The following is a 17,922-nucleotide window of genomic DNA, read 5'->3' as shown; positions in this document are numbered from 1 at the left end:
AAACTGGAGAAATGTTCGACCGGTTTTTTCTAAGAGGGTCATCAAGAGGACACTGAAAGGATTTGTTTGACAACAACTTTTACTGGTTGTCACACGATTCAAGTTAAAAATAGAACAGAAACCCAGGTCGTTGGAGAAGATGTGGGCAGAGAAGTGACAGGTCAGATGGTGGACTTTCTATTTCTGGCTTCATTTTTAAATAGCTTGGAGTTGGGAATGAACTGTTTAAAAGGGGTTAGAGTTTTAAAAATAAAACTGAAGGACAGAACCCCAGTCCAGCCCAGCTTGTTCCATCTCTTCAAAAAAAAGCCTGTAGAAGAAGAAGAGAACTTCCAAGGAGAAAAGAGAATTCCCAAGGAAGGAGAGAAGACAACAAACCGGCTCAAGCTTTCCAACACCTCTCTAAAAGATCCTGAGGAGTCCACTCCATCAACCCATCGCATCTCTTGTCATTGAAGAAAAGACTTCTAAATTAATTCTCAACACCGCCTGAAAAGAACTGTTCTAAAAGATCCCAGTGACCCGTCTATGTGTACTTGGAGGCCAGACTGTGTTCCAGTTTAGGAACACAACATATCTCATCTGCTGTTTCTTCAAGAATGAGCAAATATTCAGCCCAAGTGTATTTTTGTCTGTAATAGAGCTCTAAAAACAAAAATCCCTTTATTTTTCTGCTTAACTGGTGTGTGTGTGTGTGTGTGTGTGTGTATGAGAGAGGGGGCTAAGCTGAAAAGGGAACATTCATATTTCAATCTGTATGTTTATGCTTTGCTTCATTACTGGTTAAGACTTGTTTTACAATAAACGGATAATTTTGTTGTTTGTTCAAGAAACCTGGTTAGTGTCTTTTATTCTGGGAAAAATAGAGTGTTACAACCAGCTGAGGAAGGGGCTCTCAGGCTCCCCTTTCACCACTTCTCTGATTTGACCGCAATAGGTTTTATCTTTTGAACATAGTCATTTAACATACCACCTCAGTAAACACTTGCTCCTGTTCCTCCAATATAATTGCAAATGAACTAATCAGGCAGGTTTTCTTGAGTTTAAACAAGAAAGATGTAAGTTTATTCACCTTAGCACTCTAAACCGATTAAAAATTACTGAACTACGCAGTGCATTCATGCCCCATGGTCACACAGGAGCCACACACACACGCACACACACACGCACACGCACACAAATAGATTAAAGAGGGAAAAGCAGAGTTGGGAGGTTGGAGTAAAGTCCATAATAAATGGAATTTAAATGCTGCGTCTCAGTGTCTTTCATTGAAATTGTGGTACTGTAGTCCTTGCTGGGCCATAAGCACAATTCGGGCTTGCTTCTCTGGTTCCAGAAGGCAGAAGAAGGGCTTTATCCACCTCCCTTTAGTTGTTGATTGAAAGGATCTGTAGTCTTGAGGCTTAGTAGCTGCAACCGAGGCTTCTCTGGGAACTTACTGGAGAGAGGCCGAGAGAGAGATGCTTTCTTGCTGGGTCTCAGTAACAAACTATCTTCTGAGTCATCAATCGCAAATCTCCAGAGTGGCCCAAGCAGTCATGTGATGTGACCACCTCTTTGTGTTTGAAACAGAAGCTTCCGGAAAGGTCTTTGAAAATCAAGGCTCTCCTCAAGCTGTTCGATGGGTTGCGGGAGGTTGGGATTTGGCTCTTTCAAAATCAGTGGGTGTTGATGGCTTTTGATGACCCCCATTGATAAGGTTACTCCAGAAATGTGAATCAGAGAGTACTCCATTGTTCTGGATAGACTGGGTAATCACCTTTGTCTCCAGCCTGCATTTGGCTTCTCATGTGCAAATTGTATATGGCCATCTTGGCTGCTCGCTGTTCTGTTTTTTAAAAGTTATTTGTAACAGTCTCAGTAATAGTCTCAGGCAAAGCTCCACGTGATGAAATGAATATTTTCCATTTGGCATGTGGGTTTTTTGTCACAAGAGTATATGATTCAGCATATCAGTAAGTGGTAAAATTTAAATATATGTTGTGACCCATGGAAAAGTGGGACGAGAATGAACAGTGCACCTCTCCCGCGTCGGTCATAACATATAATTGGGGGCTCTTTGCAGGATAAACCTAATGCCGATGACGTACAATTGCAAGTGGGGTAAAAATAATTGAAAAGAAGAAAAGGAAAAGCAAAAGAAAACAGGTTTCTTGTGCAATAGATTTTCTTTTGGGCCTCCTTATCTCGAGAGACAATGGATACGCGCCTGGAGGTGGTCAGTGGTTTGTGAAGCAGCGCCTGGAGTGGCTATAAAGGCCAATTCTGGAGTGACAGGCTCTTCCACAGGTGCTGCAGAGAAATTTGTTTGTTGGGGCTGTTGCACAGTTGGCTCTCCCCTTGCGCCTCTGTCTTTTTTCCTGCCAACTACTAAGTCTCTTCGACTCGCCACAATTTAGCCCTGTCTTTATGGCTGCCCGCCAGCTCTGGCGAATGCTGGCAACTGACTCCCACGACTTGTGATCAATGTCACACGATTTCATGTCACGTTTGCAGACGTCTTTATAACGGAGACATGGACGGCCGGTGGGTCTGATACCAGTGGCGAGCTCGCTGTACAATGTGTCTTTGGGGATCCTGCCATCTTCCATGCGGCTCACATGGCCAATAGATTAATGTTTACTCTACTGGAATGTCTTTAACGTTTGCTGTGACTTTTTTTGGGGAAGGAGAATGTATGTCTGAATGATTTGAGACACTTAACCAAGGTGAAACTAAAGGATTTGGCAGAACTGTTGGTGTTAGAGTTAAAACCAGGAGCTACGAAAGCAGACATAATTGAAGAAATAACACACCCTTTGAAATTAGAAGAAGAAGAAAGCAAACCAGAGGGAGTGCATTAGAAATAGCTAAAATTCAGTTACAGATGAGGCAGGTTGAACTTGACAAAGAAAAAGAAAAAGCAATATAAATGAGAAAACTTGAGCAGGAAAAAAAATTGAAAAAACTTGAGCTTGAAAAAGAATTGACAATGAGAAAACTTGAACTAGAATTCCAACTAGAAAGAGAAAGAAGGGAATTCAAAGTTAAAAAGCTGGAACTAAGACAACAGGGTGCCCTTGACTTCAAGGAAAGTTCTGGTGAGGAAAGATATGACTCCAGTCCAGGACCCAGTGGAGAGCTGTTTAAATTTGTTCAAGCCTTCTCTAAGTTTGAGGAAAGGGACATGGAGGCATTTTTCATTTCTTTTGAAAAGATAACCAAACAGATAAAGTGGTTAAAGGAAAGCTGGACGTTGTTTATGCAAAGCAGGTTGATGGGGAGAGCTCATGAAGTTTATGCTATGCTTTCTGAGGAGGCTTCTGCAGATTATGAGATGGCAAAAAAGGCTATTTTTGCTGTGTATGAGTTAGTCCCTGAAGTTTACTGATAGAAATTTAGGAACCTCCAATGATTGTCTGGACAAATTTATATAAAATTTGAGAGGGTAAAGCAAATTCATTTTGATTGTTGGATATGGGCACTAAAGATGGAGGCCACTTATGACAACCTTAGGGAGCTAATTCTCCTGGAAGAATTTAAAAATTTAATCCCTCCGTTAGTGAGAACCCATCTAGGGAACCAGAAGGTTTCAATGGCCAGACAAGCAGCAGAAATTGCTAATGATTATGAGCTTGTGTTTGAGCCCAAACCCTTTGTCCGTCAGCCCCACAAAGGATAGAAGGTAGGAGGATGAAAGGAAGGTAAGTAGCAGGGACAAGAAGGGACAGCTCCAGACTCTCCTCCTCAGGCCAGAAAGAAAGATGCTGAAGATGGATGTGAGGTCTGCAAGCCTAAGTGTTATCATCGTCACAAGGTGGGACACCTTTGTGCACTATGCTGGAGTTGTGAGGTAAACCCATGGGACTTACTGGGGTACACAAAGCCAATGCAGAGAAAGGGGCCCTGACCGAAAGTACAGCTGATCAGGCTATAGCTCTGACTGCAGCTGTAAGACTAAATCCAAAAACCACTGTGAGTGCAGGTATTGTGAATAAGATACCTGAGAGTTATAGGGAATTCATGTTGAAAGGAAAAGTAACTCCTCATTCCTCAAGCGAGGCAGGCAAACCTATAATTATGCTTAGGGTTGCAGAAGCCACCCAAACTCTTTTGCTCGGGAAAGGTATAACATTTCCACCAGAGAGCGCACTGAATGCCAAGGTTTGAGTGAATGCTATTGGTGGGGAGTATATACCCGTGTCTTTGTATTGGGTGCCCCTAGAGTGTGACCTAATGTCTGGAACAGTAGCAGTAGGAGTTGGCCATAGTTTGCCAGTGGGCGGAGTTGATCTACTCCCGGGGAATGATTTGGCTGGAGCAAAGGTAGTAGCTTCTCCAATAGTCACGGAAAAACCAAGTGAAGTTAGGAGACAGAACAATTGTAGGAAAAGGTTCCAGGAATATTTTCTTCGTGTGAAGTAGTGACCTGAGCAATGGCTAACCAATGTCGAAGGTAAAATTGGCACCGTCAGATAGTCGAATATCTGAAACTTTCTTTGGGAATTTGGATAATCCGAAAGAAATGTTTAATAAATCTTCTCTGATCAAGGCTCAGCAAACTGATCCAGAGTTAAATAAAGTGGCACAATGAGCTCTAACAGAAGCTGAGGCAAACGAGTACCAGAAGGTGACTATATTAAAAATGGGATTCTGCTGAGGAAGTGGAGACCTCCTCACAGACCTGTGGATGAAGAATGGACGGTCATTCATCAGATAGTGGTACCACCAAAGTATTGCCAGGAACTATTAAGGATAGCATATGAAATTCCTAAAGCGGGACATGTGGGGATCCTGAAGGCCAAATCATATATAAGTCAACATTTTTACTGGCCAGATCTTTCCAAGGACGTGGTGCAGTTTTGTAGAGCATGCCATACGTGCCAAATTGTGTGAAAACCTCAACCTGCCATAAAACCAGCACCTCTAATTCCCATACCAGTTATTGGGGAACCATTTAGTAGGGGGTTGGTAGACTGGTTAGGACCTTTACCGAAAACAAAAGCGGGACACTATATACTCACTATCATGGATATGGCTACTTGGTTCCCAGAGGCCATTCCCTTAAGAACAATTTCTGCTAATGTAGTGGTAGAGAAGTTAACCCAGTTCTTCACTAGATATGGATTACCGATTGAGATTCAGTCGGATCAAGGTTCTAATTTTATGTCTAAAATTTTTCAGGAAGTTATGGGTAATTTGGGTGTAACACAGTTAAAGTCTTCAGCATACCACCCACAGACAAAGAGCTACAGAAAGGCACCATCAGGCCCTCAAAATGGTGATCAGGCAGACTGTCATGAATAGCGCCATGATTTGGATAAAGGGCTAGAATTTCTTTTGTTTTCCAGTAGGGATTCACTTAATGAATCTACTGGTTTTAGTCCTTTTGAAATAGGTTATGGACATGCGATAAGAAAGAAATTAAAGAAAGGTTTTTGAACAGAGGGATGAATTTTCTGTGCTAGATTATGTATCCATGTTCTGGGAACGGCTCATGAGAGTTTGCCAAGTGCCTCAGGAACACCTTAAAGTTTCCCAAACAACCATGAAGAAATAGGCAGACAAGCATGCCAAGACCTGAACATTTCAACCATGGGATGTGGTGCTGGTATTACTGGCTTTACAGCATGAACCATTGAAAGCATGGTTCAGTGGTCCATATAAAGTGGGCGAGAATTGGTGAATTAAATTGTTTGATTGACACCCCAGATTACTGGAAAAAGAATCTACTGTGTCATATCAATATGTTGAAACAATATCATTGCCAGGAGGAGGATAAGCAAGTACAGGTATGTCAGGTAGTAGGGACAGTGAAGGCTGAAAAAGATAGTCAGGATGAGGCAGAAGGAGGCTTAGACAATTCTTAAATTGAACCTCCTACTATCCAGTTAGTTAATACTGAATTGTTAGGGAGATTGGACACGATGCTTTCATATTTAGATGCAGAACAACAAGAAGAGCTAACAAGGCTATTCACAGCATTTAAAAGAGTATGTAGGGATAAGGCAGGATGTACAACCTTAACCACACATGGTGTGGATGTAAGGGAATCCTATCCTATAAAACAGCATCCTTACTGCTTAAGTCCAGAGAAACAGGCCGAGGTAAAAGCAGAAATCCAATACATGCTAGAAAACCACCTAATTGAACCCAGTCAAAGCAGCTAGAGTTCACCAATAGTATTAATACCTAAACCTGATGGTTCAACTAGACTCTGCACCGAAATTGAGCCTGGGGGAGAACTCCCTATGCCAGGAGACTGGAGGTCAGTAAACTGAGTGAAATCAAGTGGACTAGCCACTGGATGGATGCAAATGGGTTCTACTGAAAGTCCAAACAAGACCCCCAAAGAAAGAACAACATTTTATCAACTAAAATCTGTATTGACCCCTTTTATACAGGAGTCCAAAGTAGAGGGATCTCAGGAGAGCCGAGGAACCCCCAAATTGCCAAGCTGTAGATTTTTGCAGCACGGGGCAGGTGTGTCCCAGAGATCAACCCATAATAGTCCTGTTGAAATTAGGTGCCTTCCTGCTGATCTCATAAATGTTGTGATCACACCCTGTAGATTTCTGGGGACAATTTGTTACCAAGAGTCCACTGTAGAATGCTAATGTGAAAGTGCAGGAGGAACAGTCTTAAACTGTGCTTAGCCACTGTGTTTGACACCTTGTATAAATTGGCCCATTTTCTTAATTAAACACCAGATCAAAGCACGAACATGATTAGAACATGATTGACAGGAAACACAACAGGATTTGTTTTGAACTTAGTTACACAAAGAATCAAAAATAACAGTCCAAAAAGACATCTCAATACAGAATTACAATTTGCTTCATAGCTACAGAGTTACATTGACTTATGTGTCCATAAAACTGATAACCATAGTTTGTAGATTGTATTGCACCACTGTTACTGCATTTATAATGCCATAAAATATTTCTGGCTGTTTGACAAAAGAATCATATATAAAAAGTGTATTGGTGACTCTCTGAATATGTGGATTATGCAGGTAAAACAGGATTAAGTTTAGTTTAGTTTAGAGATATAGCACTGAAACAGGCCCTTCGGCCCACAGCGTCTATGCCGACCATTAACCACCCATTTATACTAATCCTACACTAATCCCATATTCCTATCACATCCCCACCTGTCCCTATATTTCCCTACCACCTACCTAGACTAGGAGCAATTTATAATGGCCAATTTACCTACCAACCTGCAAGTCTTTTGGCTTGTGGGAGGAAACCGGAGCACCTGGAGAAAACCCACGCAGACACAGGGAGAACTTACAATTATTTCATTTTTTTCCTGACTAGTGGCTTTGTGTGCCTTTCGCCATTACAAATACAGCAGTTGCAGACATCAAATATACCGTAGTAAATGAGCTTTACCAGAGTGCATGGATCGGGAAAATAGAAGTGAACCAGATCGGGCGATGGATTGATGATCTTATTTTTATGGTTGGTACTCTTCACAAATCAAACATTAGTATTAAAATGATTCTATTTAGTCCATAATTAAAATTGCTAAAACTTTTGTGGCAACTTTTATTGTAAAACTGACAACATAATTGTCCACGCTTGGATGGCATGTTGATGTAGGCTATTGGTACATTAATCCGTTGTGCCACAGAATTGTGGACATAAAGTACCCCTCGCTCTTGCATTCAGAGCTATGTGTTTTACGTATGCCTCCAACATTGGGTCCTGAACAGAAGCCAGATAATTCTTCACAAGGAGAAATGTAAAATCAGGGAAAGGGAGCAAATCTTGGGCTGCTGTTGTACATCTCTTAGTCGCTGTATTAATATGTAATTGGTGGATATCTGCGATAAGGTCAAAAACATATTTTTGATAAACAATCCAACTCCCATTGACCTCTATTCTTCCATAATTTTTGTGTTTCTTTCTTTTATCAATACTAGAATTATTGTTCTTTTGAGCTTGTTGTTCTGCTGCCACCTAGTCTCCATGCAGGGTAGGCGGTGGCGTAGTGCTATTATCACTGGACTAGTAAGCCAGAGACCCAGGGTATTCCTCTGGGCACATGGGTTCGAATCCCACCACAGCAGAAAGTGGAATTTGAATTTAATTAATAAATCTGGAATTAAAAGCTAGTCTAATGATGGCCATGAAACCATTGTTGACTGTTGTAAAAATACATCTGGTTCACTAATGTCCTTCAGGGAAGGAAATCTGCTGTCCTTACCTGGTCTGGCCTACATGTAACTCCAGAAGCACAGCAATGTGGTTAACTCTTACATGCCCTCTGAAATGGCCTAGCAAGCCACTCAGTTGTACCTAACCGCTACAAAGTCTATAAAAAGAAATGAAACCAGACGGACCACCCGGGCATCCACCTGGGCACCGGAAACGACAACAGCAAACCCAGCCCTGTCGATCCTGCAAAGACCTCCTTACTAACATCTGGGGGCTTGTGCCAAAGTTGGGAGAGCTGTCCCACAGACTAGTCAAGCAACAGCCTGACTTTAATGCAAGAAGTGTCAGGAATAAGGGTGATGAACTTAGAGCATGGATCAGTACTTGGAGCTACGATGTTGTGGCCATTACGGAGACTTGGATATCACAGGGGCAGGAATGGATGTTGGATGTTCCGGGGTTTAGATGTTTCAAAAGGAATAGGGAGGGAGGTATAAGAGGTGGGGTAGTGGCATTGCTAATCAGTGATAGTATCACAGCTGCAGAAAGGGAGGTCGTCGAGGAGGGTTTGTCTACTGAGTCATTATGGGTGGAAGTCAGAAACAGGAAAGGAGCAATCACTTTATTGGGAGTTTTCTATAGACCCCCAGTAGCAACAGAGACACGGAGGAACAGATTGGGAGGCAGATTTTGGAAAGGTGCAGAAGTAACAGGGTTGTTGTCGTGGGTGACTTCAACTTCCCTAATATTGATTGGAATCTCCTGAGTGCAAATAGTTTGGATGGAGCAGTTTTTGTCAGGTGTGTCCAGGAAGGTTTCCTGACTCAATATGTGGATAGGCCGACTAAAGGGGAGGCTATGTTGGATTTGGTGCTTGGCAACGAACCAGGCCATGTGGCAGATCTCTCGGTGGGAGAGCATTTCGGTGATAGTGATCACAACTCCCTGACCTTTACTATAGTCATGGAGAGGGACAGGAGCAGACGGGATGGGAAAATATTTAATTGGGGGAGGGGAAATTACAATGCTATTAGGCAGGAACTGGGGAGCATAAATTGGGAACAGATGTACTCAGGGAAATGCACGACAGAAATGTGGAGGTTGTTTAGGGAGCACTTGCTGCGACTGCTGGATAGGTTTGTCCCGATGAGGCAAGGAAGGGATGGTAGGATGAAGGAACCTTGGATGACAAGAGATGTGTAACAGCTAGTCAAGAGGAAGAAGGAAGCTTACTTAAGGTTGAGGAAGCAAGGATCAGACAGGGCTCTAGAGGGTTACAAGGTAGCCAGGAAGGAACTGAAGAATGGACTTCGGAGAGCTAGAAGGGGACATGAAAAAGTCTTTGCGGGTAGGATTAAGGAAAATCCCAAGGCGTTCTACACTTATGTGAGGAACAAGAGGATGGCCAGAGTGAGGGTAGGGCCGATCAGGGATAGTGGAGGGAACTTGTGCCTGGAGTCGGAGGAGGTAGGGGAGGTCCCAAATGAATACTTTGCTTCAGTATTCACGAGAGAGAGGGATCTGGTCATTTGTGAGGACAGCGTGAAACAGGCTGATATGATCGAACAGGTTGATGTTAAGAGGGAGGATGTGCTGGAAATTTTGAAAGACATGAGGACAGATAAGTCCCCGGGGCCAGACGGGATATACCCAAGGATATTACAGGAAGCGAGGGAAGAGATTGCCACGCCTTTGGTGATGATCTTTGTGTCCTCACTGTCCACTGGAGTAGTACCAGATGATTGGAGGGTGGCAAATGTTATTCCCTTGTTCAAGAAAGGGAATAGGGATAACCCTGGGAATTATAGACCAGTCAGTCTTCCTTCGGTAGTGGGCAAATTATTGGAGACGATTCTGAGAGATAGGATTTATGATTATTTGGAAAAGCATAGTTTGATCAGAGACAGTCAGCATGGCTTTGTGAGGGGCAGGTCATGCCTCACAAGCCTTATTGAATTCTTTGAAGATGTGACAAAACACGTTGATGAAGGAAGAGCAGTGGATGTGGTGTATATGGATTTTAGCAAGGCGTTTGATAAGGTTCCCCATGGTAGGCTCATTCAGAAAGTAAGGATGCATGGGATACAGGGAAAGTTGGCTGTCTGGATACAGAATTGGCTGGCCCATAGAAGACAGAGGGTGGTAGTAGATGGAAAGTATTCAGCCTGGAGCTCGGTGACCAGTGGTGTTCTGCACGGATCTGTTCTGGGACCTCTGCTCTTTGTGATTTTTATAAATGACTTGGATGAGGAAGTGGAAGGCTGGGTTAGCAAGTTTGCCGATGACACGAAGGTTGCTGGAGTTGTGGATAGTGTGGAAGGCTGTTGTAGGTTGCAACGGGACATTGACAGGATGCAGAGCTGGGCTGAGAAGTGGCAGATGGAGTTCAACCTGGAAAAGTGTGAAGTGATTCATTTTGGAAGGTTAAATTTGAATGCAGAATACAGGCTTAAAGACAGGATTCTTGGCAGTGTGGAGGAACAGAGGGATCTTGGGGTCCATGTCCATAGATCGCTCAAAGTTGCCACCCAAGTTGATAGGGTTGTTAAGAAGGCATATGGTGTGTTGGCTTTCATTAACTGGGGGATTGAGTTTAAGAGCCGCGAGGTTATGCTGCAGCTCTATAAAGCCCTGGTTGGACCACACTTGGAATATTGTGTTCAGTTCTGGTCGCCTCATTATAGGAAGGATGTGGAAGCTTCAGAGAGGGTGCAGAGGAGATTTACCAGGATGCTGCCTGGACTGGAGGGCATGTCTTACGAAGAAAGGTTGAGGGAGCGAGGGCTTTTCTCATTGGAGCGAAGAAGGATGAGAGGTGACTTGATAGAGGTGTACAAGATGATGAGAGGCATAAATAGAGTGGATAGCCAGAGAATTTTTCCCAGGGTGGAAAGGGCGATCACCAGGGGCATAATTTTAAGGTGATTGGAGGAAGGTTTCGGGGAGATGTCAGAGGTAGGTTCTTTACACAGAGAGTGGTGGGTGTGTGGAATGCACTGCCAGCAGTGGTAGGAGAAGCAGATACATTAGGGACATTTAAGCAACTCTTGGATAGGTACATGGACGATAGTAGTATGAAGGGTATGTAGGTAGTTTGATCCTGGAGTAAGTTAAAGGTTCGGCACAACATCGTGGGCCGAAGGGTCTGTACTGTGCTGTACAGTTCTGTGTTCTATGTTCTATAGTCATACTCATGGAATCATACCTTACAGACAAAGTCCCAGACACTGCCATCACCATCCCCGGGTACGACCTGTCCCACCGGCAGGACAGACCCAGCAGAGGTGGTGGCACAGTGGTATACAGTAGGGATGGAGTTGCCCTGGGAGTCCTCAACATCGACTCCGGACCCCACGAAGTCTCATAGCATCAGGTCAAACATGGGCAAGGTAACCTCCTACTGTTTACCACCTACCACCCTCCCTCAGTTGAACACCACTTGGAGGAAGTACTGAGGGTGGCAAGCGCACAAAATGTACTCTGGGTGGGGAACTTCAATGTCCATCACCAAGAGTGGCTCGGTAGCACCACTACTGACTGAGCTGGCCAAGTCCTAAAGGACATGGCTGCTAGACTGGGCCTGCGGCAGGTGGTGAGTGAACCAACACGAGGGAAGAACATACTCGACCTCGTCCTCACCAATCTGCCTGCCGCAGATGCATCTGTCCATGACAGTATTGGTAGGAGTGACCACGGCACAGTCCTTGTGGAGACGAAGACCCGCCTTCACATTGAGCATACCGTCCATCGTGTTGTGTGGCACGATCGCCGTGCTGAATGGGATAGATTTCGAACAGATCTAGCAATGCAAAACTGGGCATCCATGAGGTGCTGTGGGCCATCAGCAGCAGCAGAATTGTATTTAATCACAATCTGTAACCTCATTACCCGGCATATCCCCCACTCTACCATTACCATCAAACCAGGAGACCAACCCTGGTTCAATGAAGAGTGCAGGAGGGCATGCCAGGAGCAGCACCAGGCATACCTCAAAATGAGGTGTCAACCTGGTGAAACTACAACCCAGGACTACTTGCATGCCAAACTGCGTAAGCAGCATGCGATAGACAGAGCTAAGCGATCCCATAACCAACGGATCAGATCTCAGCTCTGCAGTCCTGCCACATCCAGCCGTGAATGGTGGTGGACAATTAAACAACTAACTGGAGGAGGTGGCTCCACAAATATCCCCATCCTCAATGATGGGGGAGCCCAGCACATCAGTGCGAAAGATAAGGCTGAAGCATTTGCAACAATCTTCAGCCAGAAGTGCCGAGTTGATGATCCATCTCAGCCTCCTCCTGAAGTCCCCAGCATCACAGATGCCAGACATCAGCCAATTCGATTCACTCCACGTGATATCAAGAAACGACTGAAGGCACTGGATACTGCAAAAGCTATGGCCCCTGACAATATTCCGGCAATAGTCCTGAAGACCTGTGCTCCAGAACTTGCCACGCCCCTAGCCAAGCTGTTCCAATTCAGCTGCAACACTGGCATCCATCCTGCAATGTGGAAAATTGCCCAGGTATGTCCTGTACACAAAAAGCAGGACAAATCCAACCAGGCCAACTACCACCCCATTAGCCTACTCTCAATCATCAGTAAAGTGATGGAAGGTGTCATCAACAGTGCCATCAAGCGGCACTTGCTTAGCAACAACCTGCTCAGTGACGCTCAGTTTGTGTTCCGCCAGGGCCACTCAGCTCCTGACCTCATTACAGCCTTGGTTCAAACATGGACAAAAGGGCTGAACTCAAGAGGTGAGGTTAGAGAGACTGCCCTTGACATCAAGGCAGCATTTGACTGAGTATGGCATCAAGGAGCCCGAGCAAAACTGAGGTCAATGGGAATCAGGGGGAAAACCCTCCGCTGGCTGGAGTCATACCTAGCACAAAGGAAGATGCTTGTGGTTGTTGGAGGTCAATCAGCTCAGCTCCAGGACATCACTGCAGGAGTTCCTCAGTGTTGTGTCCTAGGCCCAACCATCTTCAGCTGCTTCATCAATGACCTTCCTTCAATCATAAGGTCAGAAGTGGGGATGTTCGCTGATGATTGCACGATGTTCAGCACCATTCATGACTCCTCAGGTACTGGAGCAGTCTGTGTAGAAATGCAGCAAGACCTGGACAATATCCAGGCTTGTGCTGATAAGTGGCAAGTAACATTCGCGCCACACAAGTGCCAGGCAATGACCATCTCCAACAAGAGAGAATCTAACCATCTCCCTTGACATTCAACGGCATTACCATCGCTGAATCCCCCACTATCAACATCCTAGGGGCTACCATTGAGCAGAAACTGAACTGGAGTAGCCATATAAATACCGTGGCTACAAGAGCAGGTCAGAGGCTAGGAATTCTGAGATGAGTAGCTCATCTCCTGACTCCCCAAAGCCTGTCCACCGTGATGGAATACTCTCCACTTGCCTGGATGGGTGCTGCTCGAACAACACTCAAGAAGCTCGACACCATCCAGGACAAAGCAGCTCGCTTGATTGGCACCCCATCTACAAACATTCACTCCCTCCACCACCGACGCACAGTGGCAGCAGTGTGTACCATCTACAAGAAGCACTGCAGCAATGCACCAAGGCTCCTTAGACAGAACCTTCCAAACCCGTGACCTCTACCAACTAGAAGGACAAGGGCAGCACATACTTGGGAACACCACAACCTGCAAGTTCCCCTCCAATTCACACACCATCCTGTCTTGGAACTATATCGCCATTCCTTCACTGTCGCTGGGTCAAAATCCTGGAATTCCCTTCCTAACAGCACTGTGGGTGTACTTACCCCACATGGACTGCAGCGGTTCAAGAAGGCAGCTCGCCACCACCTTCTCAAGGGCAATTAGGGATGGGCAATAAATTCTGGTGAGGCCAGCGATGCCCACATCCCATGAATGAATTTTTAAAAAGCACCATCCTATGTTGAACCCTCACAGTGCTATTGATGTTCAGCACACATTCATCAATTCATTCTTTTCTGAAACTCAAGATTATGAAATACCTACCTCGCTCAGTCTTAGCTTACTCCAAGAATCCACATGCTTTTCAAATCCAACTTGTTGTCACGTCATCAGTATTTCTTGTTTTCACTCCATCTTTTGCCTTTGCAAGGTTGGTAGATGAGCTTTGGCCTTTCACTTAGGATGCTCAGTAAAAATAAATCTGTACTTGTCATGCAGACCCCCGTCCACCTGACAGGCATGAGGCATATTAATTTTGTCACATGAACATTGATTTTACGCTGTTGCGGGAGCAAGGAAATGACTTGCTGAATAGATCAGCTGTGGCTGGAAAAAACATTTGCATACTAACAGACAGTGCTTGGAAGGACAAAGGGGCTATTCCCTGCTCCAGTTTAACCCATAATGGACTTTGAGCACCAGGTATTGTGAGTAAGAAGAGATATTGCAGGGTCAGCTGAGACAAGAGAATCCACAAACAGACGAGGTCAGACCAGCTAGTCACATGACTAACCTGCTTGGCAACCTGGGTTTTCTGAATTTTACAAAGAGTTTGAAGGGAGAAAAGACTTTGCTCCTGGATTGAGAAGACCTCTCCTGTCTGCTCCCATTTCTTTCTCACAAGCCTTTGGATCCACTAAGGACACATGAACTTCAAGAGAGAAAAGTCTCCTACATCGAACAAGGTTTAAGAAGAATACTGGGCCCCAACAAAAAGCAAGACCTACCTGCAATCAAGGACTTCATAGCGAGTTCTAAGAACAATAATCAAAACCATCTTCAGATATTGCCTCAAACTTTTCCACTTTATTTCTTCTGCTCTTTTCTGTCTCTATCTGCATGTCTGTATCATGTATGCATGCGAGCATGGGCATGTCACGTATCTATAGGTGTTAACTGAATTAGAGTTTAAGTTTAATAAAGTTCAACCTTTTTTCTTTAAACCTAAGAAAATCTGTTTGGCTAGTTTCTTTGCCTTATAATTGGAAGTTAGTGAACAAGGATTCACTAAGGGGGAGCTAAAAAAAGGTGTGTTTAAAATTAAACCCTGTTACAGTTAAGACCAGGTGATGGCTGAAAGGGACCCCTAGACCCCTTTATCACCTGGTCATAACAGTACTACATTGGCAAAGGTGAATGTATGGTATGGGAAGATCAAAGAGCAATAGAGGAGAAAATGTATTTTTACAGATTAATTCTGGAAAACAGTACAAATGGGATCGAAATTGTTATAACAGGAGGACAAGTGCTGAAGGAAATCAAGGAAATGGGATACTGCATAGATTAACATTGACTAAAGAAGCAAGAAAGGTAGAAAACCATGTGAAGTTATCCAAGAGATTATGGGCTAAATTTTAGTCTGCTGGAGCATGTGGGTTTGGGAGCAGGTGGTGGGGAGGCGGGGTGGGGATGAAAAATAGCGAAACTGACAGCATATCGGGAAGCCAGCTCCAACCCACCAACTTCTGCATTTCACTGCAGTAAGTTAGACCACGTGCGAGCAACCCCCTTGGGAGAGGCAGGTTGTCAGTTTCTACACACTAATCACTCTATTAGACCAATGCTGGCACATTGTTTTGAACTTAATGTTGGGTCCACAGGTTTCCCGGGCTAGTTTCCTTGGCATGTCTGAACACCAGTGGCACAGGATGTTACCTCAGGTGGTCCGATGTCAGAGACATCAGCAGTCTCCTAGAAGAAGAATTGCTGCCTGCTGGACCTGGAGGTCATGTGTTACCAGTAGCTGTCAAAGTGAGCACCCCTCTCAAAATCCGTCCTCACAGACCTAACCAGGATTTCCCAGTCTGCCACCTATAAGTGCACTATACCCTTATTAATGAAAGGTTCATTTAGGTTGCACGAGTACAGCCATCTCACCAAGAAAATGCAATGGTCACTCTTCACCCTCGTCCCCAACCCACTGCATGTCACTGGCATAAAGCAGCTCTGCAACCAAGCAACCACCCTTTCATCATCCCCCATATTAATCCCAAACAATTCCTGTCTTCCCATTCATCATCAAATGAGTTAGATGGCCGCTTACCACCAAACACCCAAGAATGGTCAAGACAGGAATGTGGTGACCTAAATAAAGAACTAAAACTTATCTAAACAACATTTTCTCCGACACCCGTGTGCAACGACAAAGCCTTACTTTCCCATTTCCTGTTACTCCTACATGGTGTCGCCTGTGTGGCTTCAACAGAGATGGAGGCAGACTGTTTAGATCCTTGCTCTGACTGCTGAGACGCTCTTTGCCAATGTCCTCTGGGTTTTGGAGCCTGTGATGGCCCTGCTAAACACTGCTCCACCTCCACCTGTGCAGAAGCAAACTTGGCCATCAGGAAATGAGGAAGCATGTGGGCTACTGGCTGAAGGCTGTGAGTGAAAAGTGGAAGTTCTTTGACTGGAGTCTCTACTTCCATGGCCCCTTTTGCTATCCCCTCTCATTGCCCAGCCACACTTGACTGCTACCACTACGATGGAGAACACTTTGGTGCAGATCAGTGCGGCCCTGTAAGGCCAAGGCTAAGGTGTCTTGTCAACTCGTTTAAGGTGGAAGACATGTTGGCCTCCAGACTCGACACAGTGGTGTTGAAGGCATGCATGGACTCATTTAAATGGAGAGTGTTAAAGTCCATGGCACTGGCCATTCTATCCACAGAAAAAGACATCATCTCAATGGGGTGCGACATCCTCCTCATGCCTGAGGTGGACTCTTCCAATCTCTCTGCAGTTATGGTGATTCTGCTTTGGAGGCCTGTCAGTGCATCTCACTGCCTGCTGCTGCCCAAAGATTCTCCTTTTCATCAATGGCCCCCAGATATTGCATCTCTGTCCAGCTGAGCAGAGCTTGGAGAGGGCTGCACCTCGGATACAGACAGTGCACTGCTCTCCCTGTCTCCATCAAGTGCTCTTGTTTACTTGTAAAGTATGAGTCACAAGGTGAAAACCCAACTATTTGCCTTACTGGTCCCACTGAAGTGTGTGTAGCTGAGCTGTTCCATGGTCCGCATGAGTCTTGTGACCATGTACCCTCTGAAGGACTCAGCTCCTCTGAGGACTCATCAGCCACAACATCCACCAACTCCAGCTGCACACGTGAAAGCTCTGCAGGAGATAAAAGATATGAATTAGTCATGGCAAGGTAGGAATGCTACAAGTTATTATGAAAGATGATCATGGGGCAAATTTTACAGACCCCCCAACATCGGGGATCATGGCGGGGTTGGGGGAGGGTGGTTTGGGGCCAGAACATGCCTCCAGGAGAGGCCAACCACTGGCCTCGACGCTGGGAAGGCCCGGCCCCATATTGCTGGCAGTGGCAGGGCCTCGTCACGGACCCCTGCCACTTGGCAACAGGCTCAAAATTTAAATATGTTAATGTATTAGAAGTACTAAATTAATTACTTGCCTGCTCCCGACATTGATCCCAGTGTATCTGATTGGGCACGGGGGTGGTCGGAAGGGGTAAAGGTTAAAGCTTTTGAACTTTGAGCAGGGAGAGTTTGGGCGCACAAGTTAAGTTTTTTTGAAAGGAGAGGGCAAGTAAGGAATCTGATGGTCAGTTCGGGGGTTCGGGGTGGGAGAGGCTCGGGATAATTTTATTTGATTTTTCAAAGTCTTTTTTCTTTAAAAATTAAAATTGTAACTGACGGCTGGAAGCCCTTTAAAAATGGTGTTGGTGCCTGCGCAGTAGTGCCTGATACCGTTGCCAAGGATGGAACGACCGCCCCCTCCACATCATCGGTGTTGGGGGGTGGGTGCGGGGGAGGTGGTGGTGGTTGGCCTCGGCCACTTAAATGAG

General features: G+C 45.0%; 1 protein-coding gene across 4 annotated transcripts in view; it reads left to right on the top strand.

Moving 5' to 3' along the window:
- The window catches only part of LOC137371426 (high affinity choline transporter 1-like), a 52,311-nt gene that overhangs the window by 19,863 nt on the left and 14,526 nt on the right, over positions 1-17,922 (top strand). For 3 of the 4 annotated variants that reach the window (XM_068034005.1, XM_068034004.1, XM_068034007.1), the window contains one exon: positions 7,302-7,445. The exons of the other annotated variant lie outside the window; for it this stretch is intronic. In XM_068034005.1, coding sequence (XP_067890106.1) covers positions 7,302-7,445 — 144 coding nt within the window. The remainder of the gene's footprint in view (positions 1-7,301; positions 7,446-17,922) is intronic. 4 annotated transcript variants of the gene reach the window in all.

This window comes from Heterodontus francisci, chromosome 6 (assembly GCF_036365525.1).
Source record: "Heterodontus francisci isolate sHetFra1 chromosome 6, sHetFra1.hap1, whole genome shotgun sequence".
In the NCBI taxonomy this organism is placed as follows: Eukaryota; Metazoa; Chordata; class Chondrichthyes; order Heterodontiformes; family Heterodontidae; genus Heterodontus; species Heterodontus francisci.
This window is presented reverse-complemented; position numbering and strand designations above follow the sequence as displayed.